The sequence below is a fragment of the Oncorhynchus mykiss genome, chromosome 25, assembly GCF_057628025.1.
Source record: "Oncorhynchus mykiss isolate SJ-2025 chromosome 25, ASM5762802v1, whole genome shotgun sequence".
Taxonomy (NCBI): domain Eukaryota; kingdom Metazoa; phylum Chordata; class Actinopteri; order Salmoniformes; family Salmonidae; genus Oncorhynchus; species Oncorhynchus mykiss.
Window position 1 is genome coordinate 88471031 of NC_143046.1, and position 16130 is coordinate 88487160.

Sequence of the window (16130 nt, forward strand, 5' to 3'; positions counted from 1 at the left end):
TGCTCAGCGTGAGGTAATACAGTAGCGGGAGTGGGAGGTAATACAGTAGGGGGAGGAGCAGCGTGAGGTAATACAGTAGGGGAGTGCTGAGGTAATTCAGTAGGGGAGTGCTGCTCAGCGTGAGGTAATACAGTAGGGGGAGTGCTGCTCAGCGTGAGGTAATACCGTAGAGTGATTCTCTAATGTCATGTTTTATGCGTTCTCCACACACTCGTCCTCACGGGAAACGTAGTCAAGAGAACGCATTCGGAGCACGAGTGTGGAACACAATACTATGCATCTTGATAAACACCCACCGTAGGAGTTCAGACACAGTTTTAGATCATGGTTTGACAGGCTTTGTGGTGGCGACTACTGGTTAATCTACCACTGTGGGAGTTATAGTGGTTCACTTCATATTCGTTTGTAGAGGGCTCGAGTTAGCTGACATCAGCTGTTTATATAAATCGATATGTTGTTTTTCAGAAATCACACCGTTCCTTTATAAGGACTGGTAGGTAGCAGCATACAGTACATAACACATTCATAATAATTTGTCAGTACGTGTCAACAACCTCAATTTATTAGGTACGACCGTCTAGTACAGGGTCTGGATTCCCCCCCCCCCCCCGTTTCATCCAGAACAGCCTAAATTCTTCGGGGCATTCTACACGGTGTCGGAATCATTCCACGGGCATGTTGGTCCGTGCAGACGCGATGGCGTCACACAGTTTCTGCAGATTGAACGTTGGTGTGTTTTTATGCGGTGAACAGCCCCCCTTTCCATCTCATCCCAAATATGCTCTATTTCCCATGTGTCGAACTCATTCCACAGAGCGCCGTGTCTCCGCAGGTTTTCACTCCTCCCTTGTACTTGATTGATGAGTTAAGGTCACTGTAAGGAACTCTCAACACCTGGTTGTCTAGGTCTTAATTGGTAAAAACAAAAACCCGCAGACACCAGGCCCTCCATGGAATGAGTTTAACACCTCTACTGGGCTGTGGTCTAGGGACTGAACAGGAGACTCAAGTAAATTAACCTCGCTGTCTTGTTCCAGGCAATGTTTTTCCACTCCTCAGTTGTCCAGTGTTGGTGATCACTTGCCTACTGGAGCCGCTTCTCATTGTTTTTAGCTGATAGGAGTGGAGCCTGGTGTTGGTCGGTCTGCTGCTAAAGCCCGGTGTTGGTCGGTCTGCTGCTATAGCCTGGTGTTGGTCGGTCTGCTGCTATAGCCCGGTGTTGGCCGGTCTGCTGCTGTAGCCCGGTGTTGGCCGGTCTGCTGCTGTAGCCCGGTGTTGGCCGGTCTGCTGCTATAGCCCGGTGTTGGCCGGTCTGCTGCTATAGCCCGGTGTTGGCCGGTCTGCTGCTATAGCCCGGTGTTGGCCGGTCTGCTGCTATGCTTTAGCCCATCTGTGACAAGGACTGACGAGTTGTGCGTTCCGAGATGTTCTGCAAACCACTATTCTACTGCACTGTTATTTGTCTGTTTCTGGCCCGCCTGTTTTAACTTGCACAATTTTTGCTATTCTCCTTCGACCTCTCTCTTCGCCCACAGGACTGCTTCTGACTGTAGGATTTTTGTTTGTCGCACCATTCTCTGTAAACACTAGACACCGGTGTGCCCGAGACACTGGAACCAGTGTGCCTGGCACCGACGATTAGACAATGCTCAGGTCACTCATTTTGCCCCCACTCAATCGGAACAGTAGCTGAATGCCTTGATGCCTGTCTGCCTGCTTTTTCTATAGGAAACCACAGCCACGTGACTCACTGTCTGTAGAAGGGATCCATTTTTTTTTTAAATGGGGTGGTGTACCTAATAAACTGGCCTGGGTGTATTTGTTTTGTCGCCGTAGTATCACTTATACTGCAATGAAAAAACATGCAGTTGTTGCCCTAAGCATGTCATACGTTCTTATGTGCCTCTGTTTTGGTTATGAATGGGGTATGAAGTCCTTATCTAGGTATCCTTCAACTAAAGTGTTCTAGTTAAGCAATAAGGCACAACCGTGTGTGGTATATGGCCGATATACCACGGCTAAGGGCTGTTCTTATGCACGACGCAACGTGGAGTGCCTGGATACAGCCCTTAGCAGTGGTATATTGACCATATACCACAAACCCCCGAGGTGCCTTATTGCTATTATAAACTGTTTACCATTGTAAATAGAGCAGTAAAAATACACGTTTTGTCATACCTGTGGTATACGGTCAGATATACCACGGGTGTCAGCCAATCATCATTCAGGGATCGAACCATCCAGTTTATAATATTTAGATTTAGTATTCTGTGGGTCGACCCGTAGCCTGATTTTCATGTGTTAATTTGTGGTCTGTTGTGTCTCTTTCTCAAGGTAACGACGAACAGGTCATCCTTCATGATGTAGAGCAGTGAGTATATTATCAGTCTTCATCAGTGTGTACTTACACTGGAATCTGTCTTCTGCCTCTCGTTCCACCCCATCTCCTTGTACCTGCCTCTCGTTCCACCCCATCTCCTTGTACCTGCTTCTCGTTCCACCCCATCTCCTTGTATGTACCTGCCTCTCGTTCCACCCCATCTCCTTGTATGTACCTGCCTCTCGTTCCACCCCATCTCCTTGTATGTACCTGCCTCTCGTTCCACCCCATCTCCTTGTATGTATCTGCCTCTCGTTCCACCCCATCTCCTTGTATGTACCTGCTTCTCGTTCCACCCCATCTCCTTGTATGTACCTGCCTCTCGTTCCACCCCATCTCCTTGTATGTATCTGCCTCTCGTTCCACCCCATCTCCTTGTATGTACCTGCCTCTCGTTCCACCCCATCTCCTTGTATGTATCTGCCTCTCGTTCCACCCCATCTCCTTGTATGTATCTGCCTCTCGTTCCACCCCATCTCCTTGTATGTACCTGCCTCTCGTTCCACCCCATCTCCTTGTATGTACCTGCCTCTCGTTCCACCCCATCTCCTTGTATGTACCTGCCTCTCGTTCCACCCCATCTCCTTGTATGTACCTGCCTCTCGTTCCACCCCATCTCCTTGTACCTGCTTCTCGTTCCACCCCATCTCCTTGTACCTGCTTCTCGTTCCACCCCATCTCCTTGTACCTGCCTCTCGTTCCACCCCATCTCCTTGTACCTGCTTCTCGTTCCACCCCATCTCCTTGTACCTGCTTCTCGTTCCACCCCATCTCCTTGTATGTACCTGCCTCTCGTTCCACCCCATCTCCTTGTATGTACCTGCCTCTCGTTCCACCCCATCTCCTTGTATGTATCTGCCTCTCGTTCCACCCCATCTCCTTGTATGTATCTGCCTCTCGTTCCACCCCATCTCCTTGTATGTACCTGCCTCTCGTTCCACCCCATCTCCTTGTATGTATCTGCCTCTCGTTCCACCCCATCTCCTTGTATGTATCTGCCTCTCGTTCCACCCCATCTCCTTGTATGTACCTGCCTCTCGTTCCACCCCATCTCCTTGTATGTATCTGCCTCTCGTTCCACCCCATCTCCTTGTATGTATCTGCCTCTCGTTCCACCCCATCTCCTTGTACCTGCCTCTCGTTCCACCCCATCTCCTTGTACCTGCCTCTCGTTCCACCCCATCTCCTTGTACCTGCCTCTCGTTCCACCCCATCTCCTTGTATGTATCTGCCTCTAGTTCCACCCCATCTCCTTGTATGTATCTGCCTCTCGTTCCACCCCATCTCCTTCTATGTACCTGCATCTCGTTCCACCCCATCTCCTTGTATGTACCTGCCTCTCGTTCCACCCCATCTCCTTGTACCTGCCTCTTGTTCCACCCCATCTCCTTGTATGTATCTGCCTCTCGTTCCACCCCATCTCCTTGTATGTATCTGCCTCTAGTTCCACCCCATCTCCTTGTATGTATCTGCCTCTCGTTCCACCCCATCTCCTTGTATGTACCTGCATCTCGTTCCACCCCATCTCCTTGTATGTACCTGCCTCTCGTTCCACCCCATCTCCTTGTACCTGCCTCTCGTTCCACCCCATCTCCTTGTATGTATCTGCCTCTCGTTCCACCCCATCTCCTTGTATGTATCAGCCTCTCGTTCCACCCCATCTCCTTGTATGTATCAGCCTCTCGTTCCACCCCATCTCCTTGTACCTGCCTCTCGTTCCACCCCATCTCCTTGTATGTACCTGCCTCTCGTTCCACCCCATCTCCTTGTATGTACCTGCCTCTCGTTCCACCCCATCTCCTTGTATGTACCTGCCTCTCGTTCCACCCCATCTCCTTGTATGTACCTGCCTCTCGTTCCACCCCATCTCCTTGTATGTACCTGCCTCTCGTTCCACCCCATCTCCTTGTACCTGCCTCTCATTCCACCCCATCTCCTTGTACCTGTCTCTCGTTCCACCCCATCTCCTTGTACCTGCCTCTCGTTCCACCCCATCTCCTTGTATGTACCTGCCTCTCGTTCCACCCCATCTCCTTGTATGTACCTGCCTCTCGTTCCACCCCATCTCCTTGTATGTACCTGCCTCTCGTTCCACCCCATCTCCTTGTATGTACCTGCCTCTCGTTCCACCCCATCTCCTTGTACCTGCCTCTCGTTCCACCCCATCTCCTTGTATGTACCTGCCTCTCGTTCCACCCCACCTCCTTGTATGTATCTGCCTCTCGTTCTACCCCATCTCCTTGTACCTGCCTCTCGTTCCACCCCATCTCCTTGTATGTACCTGCCTCTCGTTCCACCCCATCTCCTTGTATGTACCTGCCTCTCGTTCCACCCCATCTCCTTGTATGTACCTGCCTCTCGTTCCACCCCATCTCCTTGTATGTACCTGCCTCTCGTTCCACCCCACCTCCTTGTATGTATCTGCCTCTCGTTCCACCCCATCTCCTTGTATGTATCTGCCTCTCGTTCCACCCCATCTCCTTGTATGTACCTGCCTCTCGTTCCACCCCATCTCCTTGTATGTACCTGCCTCTCGTTCCACCCCATCTCCTTGTATGTATCTGCCTCTCGTTCCACCCCATCTCCTTGTATGTATCTGCCTCTCGTTCCACCCCATCTCCTTGTATGTATCTGCCTCTCGTTCCACCCCATCTCCTTGTATGTATCTGCCTCTCGTTCCACCCCATCTCCTTGTACCTGCCTCTCGTTCCACCCCATCTCCTTGTATGTATCTGCCTCTAGTTCCACCCCATCTCCTTGTATGTATCTGCCTCTAGTTCCACCCCATCTCCTTGTATGTATCTGCCTCTTATCATCTGCATCATCCTAAGTGGTAGGTTAGTGGTAGGTCAGTATAGACACGTGGATTCATTCTAAGTGGTAGGTCATTAGTAACACGTGGCCTCATTCTAAGTGGTAGGTCATTAGTAACACGTGGCCTCATTCTAAGTGGTGGGTCAGTATAGACACGTGGCTTCATTCTAAGCGGTAGGTCATTAGTAACACGTGGCCTCATTCTAAGTGGTAGGTCAGTATAGACACGTGGCTTCATTCTAAGTGGTAGGTCAGTATAGTCACGTGGCTCATTCTAAGTTGTAGGTCAGTATAGACACGTGGCTTCATTCTAAGTGATAGGTCAGTATAGACACGTGGCTTCATTCTAAGTGATAGGTCAGTATAGACACGTGGCTTCATTCTAAGTGGTAGGTCAGTAGTAACACGTGGCTTCATTCTAAGTGGTAGGTCAGTTGTAATTAGTGTGGGCATTGGGACATAGTCTGAAACCACATTTAGATAACACCTACCACCTCATCTGCAGTGTATTTGTAAAGTATTCAGACACCTGGACTTTATCCACATTTTGTTACGTTACAGCCTTATTCTAAAATGTATAAAATAGTTTTTTTCCCCCCTCATCAATCTACACACAATACCCCATAATGACAAAGCAAAAACAGGTTTTTAGAAATGTTTGCAAATGTATTAAAAAAAAACTGATATCACATTTGTCATTTTTGGGGGTATTGTGTGTAGATTGAGGCAAAAAAAAAATGATTTAACCCATTTTAGAATAAGGCTGTAACGTAACAAAATGGAATAGTTGAAGGGGTCTGAATACTTTTCCCGAATTCACTGTAGGCCTATCAGGGTAAATATTGACTTTGCTGTTATACATGAAGTCGCTGTATTCTGTTTCCCCTCCAGAGGCGAGACTCTGAACGTGTTCCTTCACGACGATGCGGTGTACGGCCTGTCAGTCAGCCCCGTTAACGACAATGTGTTCGCCAGCTCCTCGGACGACGGACGGGTCCTCATCTGGGACACACGGCAGCCGCCACACGGAGGTAACAATACACTTAACAACAATTTCAACCATTTTTTTTACTATTCCACAGTACTACAGAGAGCCATGACTACACGGAACTCTATTCCACAGTACTACATAGAGCCATGACTACACGGAACTCTATTCCACAGTACTACATAGGGCGACAGGGTAGCCTAGTGGTTAGAGCGTTGGACTAGTAACCGGAAGGTTGCGAGTTCAAACCCCCGAGCTGACAAGGTACAAATCTGTCGTTCTGCCCCTGAACAGGCAGTTAACCCACTGTTCCCAGGCCGTCATTGAAAATAAGAATTTGTTCTTAACTGACTTGCCTGGTTAAATAAAGGTAAAATAAAATAAATAAAATAAATAAACATAGAGCCATGACTACATGGAACTCTATTCCACAGTACTACATAGAGCCATGACTACATGGAACTCTATTCCACAGTACTATATAGAGCCATGACTACATGGAACTCTATTCCACAGAACTACATAGAACCATGACTACATGGAACTCTATTCCACAGAACTACATAGAGCCATGACTACACAGAACTCTATTCCACAGTACTACATAGAGCCATGGATACATGGAACTCTATTCCACATAACTACATAGAGCCATGACTACATGGAACTCTATTCCACAGTACTACATAGAGCCATGACTACATGGAACTCTATTCCACAGTACTACATAGAGACATGACTACATGGAACTCTATTCCACAGTACTACATAGAGCCATGACTACATGGAACTCTATTCCACAGTACTACATAGAGCCATGACTACATGGAACTCTATTCCACAGTACTACATAGAGCCATGACTACATGGAACTCTATTCCACAGTACTACATAGAGCCATGACTACATGGAACTCTATTCCACAGTACTACATAGAGCCATGACTACATGGAACTCTATTCCACAGTACTACATAGAGCCATGACTACATGGAACTCTATTCCACAGTACTACATAGAGCCATGACTACATGGAACTCTATTCCACAGTACTACATAGAGCCATGACTACATGGAACTCTATTCCACAGTCCTACATAGAGCCATGACTACATGGAACTCTATTCCACAGTACTCCATAGAGCCATGACTACACGGAACTCTATTCCACAGTACTACACAGAGCCATGACTACATGGAACTCTATTCCACAGTACTACATAGAGCCATGACTACATGGAACTCTATTCCACAGTACTACATAGAGCCATGACTACATGGAACTCTATTCCACAGTACTACATAGAGCCATGACTACATGGAACTCTATTCCACAGTACTACATAGAGCCATGACTACATGGAACTCTATTCCACAGTACTACATAGAGCCATGACTACATGGAACTCTATTCCACAGTCCTACATAGAGCCATGACTACATGGAACTCTATTCCACAGTACTCCATAGAGCCATGACTACACGGAACTCTATTCCACAGTACTACACAGAGCCATGACTACATGGAACTCTATTCCACAGTACTACATAGAGCCATGACTACATGGAACTCTATTCCACATCAGGTAACTGATGCAAGAAGTCAAATCAGATTTAAAAAAAACTGTGACAAACATGGGCACAGACACGTGCATACACACACACACGATTACACACACACACACACACACACACACACACACACACACACACACACACACACTTACACATAGATGTTGTGTTGTAGATATGTGGTAGTGGAGTATGGGCCTGAGGGCACACACTTAATGTGTTGTGAGATCTGTTATGTGTGTATTGTAATGTTTTTATAATTGTATAAACTGCCTTAATTCTGCTGGACCCCAGGAAGAGCAGCTAGTGCCTTGGCAGCAGCTAATGGGGATCCATAATAAATACTTGGGAGACTGGCCCACCCACTGGGGAGCAAGGCCGAGCCAATCAGAATGAGTTTTTCCCCACAAAAGGGCTTCATTACTGTGGCATTGTGTTGTGTGACAAAACTGCACATTTTAGAGCTGCCTTTTATTGTCCCCCCCAGCACAAGGTGCACCTGTGTAATGATCATGCTGTTTAATCAGCTTCTTGATATACCACACCTGTCAGGGTGGATGGATTTTCTTAACAAAGGAGAAATGCTCACTAACAGGGATGTAAACTAATTCGTGCACAACATTTGACAGAAATAAGCATTTTGTGCGTACTTAACATTTCTGGGATCTTTTATTTCAGCTCATTAAACATGGGACCAACACTTTACATGTTAGTTGACTTGCCTAGTTTAAATAAAGGTTGCATAAATAGAAAATGTTAATGTTGCATTTTTATGTTTTTGTAAAGTATTTTTCAGTGTATTACTGTGTATATAAAACCTATTGCGATAGGCCTACACCTGATCAATAACCATGTCACCAGAGTTAAATCCATATCTTTCCCTGTGTGTTTCAGAGCCCTTCTGTCTGGCCAACTACCCGTCAGCCTTCCACAGTGTGATGTTCAACCCGGCAGAGCCCCGACTGCTGGCTACAGCCAACTCCAAGGAAGGGGTGGGGCTGTGGGACATCCGCAAGCCTCGCACGTGAGAGCTTCTGTTAGCCGTCACACTCGGAACGCTCAGGCTGTAATCCAGCATCTGTTTTACCCAATTTGTCCACCAGAGGGCACTGTTTATTTATTTATTATTTAATTCACCAATTTCTTAACATTGCTTCTATTCTGACCATATAAGATTGAAACTGCCTCTAAATGTAATCAGACATAAGGACCCTCCATTTATTTGTCTCCTCTTGATCTACACCGTCTGTCAATCACTCTTATTTTATAAAGGCCCTTTTTTACATCAGCGGCTGTCAGTGCTTTAACAAACAGCAAAGCAGTGGCCAGGAAAAACTCCCCTTTTGAAGGAAGAAACCTAGAGAGGAACACGACTCCTGCTCTTCCTTCCTAATCCACCTCTCTCTCCGTCTCTCCCAGTTCTCTGCTGCGGTACGGCGGTAGCATGTCCCTGCAGAGTGCCATGTCGGTGCGTTTTAACAGCGCAGGGACCCAGCTCCTGGCCCTGCGTCGCAGGCTACCCCCGGTCCTCTACGAGCTACACTCTCGCCTACCCAGCTTCCAGTTTGACAACCAGGGCTACTTCAACTCCTGTACCATGAAGAGCTGCTGCTTCGCTGGAGACAAGGATCAGGTGAGCCCTTGGGGCTATGGATGGCATCCCAAATGGCACGCTGTTCCCTACATAGTGCACTCCCTACAGCTTGTACCCTGTACCCTCTACCCTGTACCCTCTACCCTGTAGACCCTGGTCAAAAGTAGTGCACTATATAGGGTCTAAAGGAGTGCACTATATAGGGTATAAAGGAATGCACTATATAGGGAATAGTGTCTAAAGGAGTGCACTATATAGGCAATAGGGTCTAGAGTAGTGCACTATATAGGGAATAGGGTCTGAAGGAGTGCACTATATAGGGAATAGGGTCTAAAGGAGTGCACTATATAGGGAATAGGGTCTAGAGTAGTGAACTATATAGGGAATAGGGTCTAGAGTAGTGCACTATATAGGGAATAGGGTCTAGAGTAGTGCACTATATAGGGAATAGGGTCTAGAGTAGTGCACTATATAGGGAATAGGGTCTAGAGTAGTGCACTATATAGGGAATAGGGTCTAGAGTAGTGCACTATATAGGGAATAGGGTCTAGAGTAGTGCACTATATAGGGAATAGGGTCTAGAGTAGTGCACTATATAGGGAATAGGGTCTAGAGTAGTGCACTATATAGGGAATAGGGTGCCCTCTGGGAAGCAGCCTTTGTGACCATCTCAAAGCTTTCTGTTTTCCAACAACACTGTTGCTCAGTGTCCACCGATCATCTGACGCAGCACTCCATCACTCTCCTTCTTGGTCAAATAGCCCTTACACAGCCTGGAGGTGTGTTGGGTCATTGTCCTGTTGAATAACAAATGATAGTCACACTAAGCCCAAACCAGATGGGATGGCGTATCGCTGCAGAATGCTGTGGTAGCCATGCTGGTTAAGTGTGCCTTGGATTTCTAAATAAATCAGACAGCAAAGCACCATCACACCACCACCTCCATGCTTCACGGTGGGAACCACACGTGCGGAGATCATCCGTTCACTCACAAAGACACGGGGGTTAGAAGCAAAAATCTCAATCAGACCAAAGGACAGATTTCCACCGGTCTAATGTCCGTTGCTCGTGTTTCTTGGCCCAAGCAAGTCTCCTCTTCTTATTGGTGTCCTTTTAGTAGTCGTTTCTTTGCGCTTGGTTGGTTTTTGCGACTGCGCTTGAAGAAACTTTCAAAGTTCTTGAAATTTCCCATATTGACTGACCTTCATGTCTTAAAATAATGATGGACTGTCATTTCTCTTTGCTTATTGGAGCTGTTCTTGCCATAATATGGACTTGGTCTTTTACCAAATAGGGCTATCTTCTGTATACCCACCCCTACATTATTGGTTGAGAGAATGCCAAGAGTGTGCAAAGCTGTCATCAAGGCAAAGGGTGGCTACTTTGAAGAAACTCAACTATAAAATATATGTTGATTTAACACTTTATTTTTTTTCTGGTTACTACATGACTCCATATGTGTTATTTCATAGTTTTGATGTCTTCACTATTATTCTACAATGTAGAAAATAGTAAAAAAATTAAGAAAAACCCTATAATGAGTAGGTGTCAACTTTTGACTGGTACGGTATCTACCAATTAGCAGAGACACTTCCAGTACAGTGTGTGGATGTGATCCCTGTGGGACTTTGACCTTCAACCTTTTGCGTCGCTAGGTAACACTCGTACTATCTAAACTACAGACCCTTCTGTTATGGGGCATACCTAGAAAGTCAACGTCCCAATTTTTCTTGTGTGTGTGTTTTTTTTTTCTCTTTCTATTCTGGGAAGAGAGCGAGAGAGAGTCTGTTTTAAAGAGAGGCTTCCCTACAGAGACATTTATAAAGTTGGGTTTTCCTGAAGGAACTCTGCAGTAGGCTCAAGGGATCCGTCTCAAATGGTACCCTGTTCCCTAGGCCGTGCACTACATTAGACCTTAGCCCTTTTATCTAGTTGGGGAGGTCGTCCAGAGGGCAACGGTGAAAGTTGAAGACTTTATATTGAGTCTCTTCAGTCTCCTTCTAGTGATGAACACAGAAGCCCTGTAATCTCTATCTCTTGAAATTCTCCAAGATCGCATAGCAGTTCAGACGTCTTTTGTCCTCGTCTTGTCGTGTCCTGTATATATATATATTTACAACTTTTTTTCACATACATTTTATTTTTATTTTCCATCAACTCTTCTTCTAAACACTCTCCTGCAACCAGCCTCACCAATTTATATTTATAAAAAAGTATTATTTACCTCAGATCTGCAATCCTTCAGGAAGCTAGCCAGAAACTCCAGGAGGCTGGCCAGAAACTAGCCAGAAGCTAGCCAGGAGCTAGCCCAGAAGCTAATCAGAAGCTAACCACGGTTTGTGGTCATCGGCTGTCCTTTAGTTCGAAAATCTATCGAAAATCTATCGCCAGTTTTGTACGGCGCAGCGCGGCTCGGGAAACGGAACATACCGGACCATTTTTTTTTCTCTCCATGTCCCTGGATTTCAACTGCTCTCTGGACGTTCATACCCGGATCTCACAGCTAGCTAGCTGCTATCCGTGTGACAGTCGGCTTTCGTCGATTCCGGAGCAAACATCGATTGTTCCGGTGCTAGCCAGCTCCGTCAATCACGCCTGAGTTCCATCATTCACTCCTGGGCTGCAGTCACCTATCCGGACCCGTTTCACTGCCTACGCGGAGCCCCACCGGGCCTTCACAACCGGACTGCCGACGTTATCTACCTGAAGGAGACCCGGCTGGCTCCTCTGTCGCGACGTTACCGGAACGCCCATCTGCGGCCCGCTAACCGTTAGCTGTCTTTCCGGCTGCTATCTGAATAGACAATCGGACAATTTATTTATTTGAATTATTATGTTTTCTTCTCGGGCCTCTATAACTATATCTATTGTTCTTATTTTTGTTGTTGTGTGATTTGGATTAATCCCCTCTACCACACGGAACCCCACTAATCTACTGACCGAACGCAAGAGGTGGCTAACAACAGACTCCATCCTATGCTAGCTTGCTACCGGTTGGCTTGGCTAGCTGTCTAAATCGCCGTGACCCTAAACCAACCTCTCCACTCACTGGACCCTTTTGATCACTCGACTAAGCATGCCTCTCCTTAATGTCAATATGTCTTGTCCATTGCTGTTCTGGTTAGTGTTTATTGGCTTATTTCACTGTAGAGCCTCTAGTCCTGCTCACTATACCTTATCCAACCTATTAGTTCCACCACCCACATATGCAATGACATCTCCTGGTTTCAATGATGTTTCTAGAGACAATATCTCTCTCTTCATCACTCAATACCTAGGTTTACCTCCACTGTATTCACATCCTACCTTACCTTTGTCTGTACATTATACCTTGATGCTATTTTATCGCCCCCAGAAACCTCCATTTACTCTCTGTTCCAGACGTTCTAGACGACCAATTCTTATTGCTTTCAGTCGCACCCTTATTCTACTCCTCCTATGTTCCTCTGGCGATGTAGAGGTGAATCCAGGCCCTGCAGTGCCTAGCTCCACTCCTATTCCCCAGGCGCTCTCTTTTGACGACTTCTGTAACCGTAATAGCCTTGGTTTCATGCATGTTAACATTAGAAGCCTCCTCCCTAAGTTTGTTCTTTTCACTGCTTTAGCACACTCTGCCAACCCGGATGTTCTAGCTGTGTCTGAATCCTGGCTTAGGAAGACCACCAAAAATTCAGACATTTTAATTCCAAACTACAACATTTTCAGACAAGATAGAACTGCCAAAGGGGGCGGTGTTGCAATTTACTGCAAAGATAGCCTGCAGAGTTCTGTCCTACTATCCAGGTCTGTACCCAAACAATTTGAACTTCTACTTTTAAAAATCCACCTTTCTAAAAACAAGTCTCTCACCGTTGCCACCTGCTATAGACCACCCTCTGCCCCCAGCTGTGCTCTGGACACCATATGTGAACTGATTGCCCCCCATCTATCTTCAGAGCTCGTGCTGCTAGGCGACCTAAACTGGAACATGCTTAACACCCCAGCCATCCTACAATCTAAACTTGATGCCCTCAATCTCACACAAATTATCAATGAACCTACCAGGTACCTCCCCAAAGCCTTAAACACGGGCACCCTCATAGATATCATCCTAACCAACTTCCCCTCTAAATACACCTCTGCTGTCTTCAACCAAGATCTCAGCGATCACTGCCTCATTGCCTGCATCCGTAATGGGTCAGCGGTCAAACGACCTCCTCTCATCACTGTAAAACGCTCCCTGAAACACTTCAGCGAGCAGGCCTTTCTAATCGACCTGGCCGGGGTATCCTGGAAGGATATTGACCTCATCCCGTCAGTAGAGGATGCCTGGATATTTTTTAAAAATGCCTTCCTAACCATCTTAAATAAACATGCCCCATTCAAGAAATTTAGAACCAGGAACAGATATAGCCCTTGGTTCTCCCCAGACCTGACTGCCCTTAATCAACACAAAAACGTCCTATGGCGTTCTGCATTAGCATCGAACAGCCCCCGTGATATGCAGCTGTTCAGGGAAGCTAGAAACCATTATACACAGGCAGTTAGAAAAGCCAAGGCTAGCTTTTTCAAGCAGAAATTTGCTTCTTGCAACACTAACTCAAAAAAGTTCTGGGACACTGTAAAGTCCATGGAGAATAAGAACACCTCCTCCCAGCTGCCCACTGCACTGAAGATAGGAAACACTGTCACCACTGATAAATCCACCATAATTGAAAATTTCAATAAGCATTTTTCTACTGCTGGCCATGCTTTCCACCTGGCTACTCCTACCCCTGTCAACAGCACTGCACCCCCAACAGCAACTCGCCCAAGCCTTCCCCATTTCTCCTTCTCCCAAATCCATTCAGCTGATGTTCTGAAAGAGCTGCAAAATCTGGACCCCTACAAATCAGCCGGGCTAGACAATCTGGACCCTTTCTTTCTAAAATTATCTGCCGAAATTGTTGCCACCCCTATTACTAGCCTGTTCAACCTCTCTTTCGTGTCGTCTGAGATTCCCAAAGATTGGAAAGCAGCTGCGGTCATCCCCCTCTTCAAAGGGGGGGACACTCTTGACCCAAACTGCTACAGACCTATATCTATCCTACCATGCCTTTCTAAGGTCTTCGAAAGCCAAGTCAACAAACAGATTACCGACCATTTTGAATCTCACCATACCTTCTCTGCTATGCAATCTGGTTTCAGAGCTGGTCATGGGTGCACCTCAGCCACGCTCAAGGTCCTAAACGATATCTTAACCGCCATCGATAAGAAACATTACTGTGCAGCCGTATTCATTGATCTGGCCAAGGCTTTCGACTCTGTCAATCACCACATCCTCATCGGCAGACTCAACAGCCTTGGTTTCTCAAATGATTGCCTCGCCTGGTTCACCAACTACTTCTCTGATAGAGTTCAGTGTGTCAAATCTGAGGGTCTGTTGTCCGGACCTCTGGCAGTCTCTATGGGGGTGCCACAGGGTTCAATTCTTGGACCGACTCTCTTCTCTGTATACATCAATGAGGTCGCTCTTGCTGCTGGTGAGTCTCTGATCCACCTCTACGCAGACGACACCATTCTGTATACTTCCGGCCCTTCTTTGGACACTGTGTTAACAACCCTCCAGGCAAGCTTCAATGCCATACAACTCTCCTTCCGTGGCCTCCAACTGCTCTTAAATACAAGTAAAACTAAATGCATGCTCTTCAACCGATCACTACCTGCACCTACCCGCCTGTCCAACATCACTACTCTGGACGGCTCTGACTTAGAATACGTGGACAACTACAAATACTTAGGTGTCTGGTTAGACTGTAAACTCTCCTTCCAGACCCATATCAAACATCTCCAATCCAAAGTTAAATCTAGAATTGGCTTCCTATTTCGCAACAAAGCATCCTTCACTCATGCTGCCAAACATACCCTTGTAAAACTGACCATCCTACCAATCCTCGACTTTGGCGATGTAATTTACAAAATAGCCTCCAATACCCTACTCAACAAACTGGATGCAGTCTATCACAGTGCAATCCGTTTTGTCACCAAAGCCCCATACACTACCCACCATTGCGACCTGTACGCTCTCGTTGGCTGGCCCTCGCTTCATACTCGTCGCCAAACCCACTGGCTCCATGTCATCTACAAGACCCTGCTAGGTAAAGTCCCCCCTTATCTCAGCTCGCTGGTCACCATAGCATCTCCCACCTGTAGCACACGCTCCAGCAGGTATATCTCTCTAGTCACCCCCAAAACCAATTCTTTCTTTGGCCGCCTCTCTTTCCAGTTCTCTGCTGCCAATGACTGGAACGAACTACAAAAATCTCTGAAACTGGAAACTCTTATCTCCCTCACTAGCTTTAAGCACCAACTGTCAGAGCAGCTCACAGATTACTGCACCTGTACATAGCCCACATATAATTTAGCCCTATCAACTACCTCTTTCCCAACTGTATTTAATTTATTTATTTATTTTGCTCCTTTGCACCCCATTATTTTTATTTCTACTTTGCACATTCTTCCATTGCAAAACTACCATTCCAGTGTTTTACTTGCTATATTGTATTTACCTTGCCACCAAGGCCTTTTTTTGCCTTTACCTCCCTTCTCACCTCATTTGCTCACATTGTATATAGACTTGTTTATACTTTATTATTGACTGTATGTTTGTTTTACTCCATGTGTAACTCTGTGTTGTTGTATCTGTCGAACTGCTTTGCTTTATCTTGGCCAGGTCGCAATTGTAAATGAGAACTTGTTCTCAACTTGCCTACCTGGTTAAATAAAGGTAAAATAAATAAAAAAAAATAGCCAAAACTCTTCCCT

At 46.3% G+C, this 16130-nt stretch overlaps 1 protein-coding gene across 3 annotated transcripts in view; it reads left to right on the forward strand.

Moving 5' to 3' along the window:
• Positions 1–16130, forward strand: part of LOC110505975 (DDB1- and CUL4-associated factor 5) — a 37428-nt gene that overhangs the window by 6833 nt on the left and 14465 nt on the right. For all 3 annotated transcript variants that reach the window (XM_036962565.2, XM_090221378.1, XM_090221376.1), the window contains exons 3-6: positions 2335–2371; positions 6086–6225; positions 8648–8777; positions 9173–9386. In XM_036962565.2, the coding sequence (XP_036818460.2) occupies positions 2335–2371; positions 6086–6225; positions 8648–8777; positions 9173–9386 (521 nt within the window). The remainder of the gene's footprint in view (positions 1–2334; positions 2372–6085; positions 6226–8647; positions 8778–9172; positions 9387–16130) is intronic.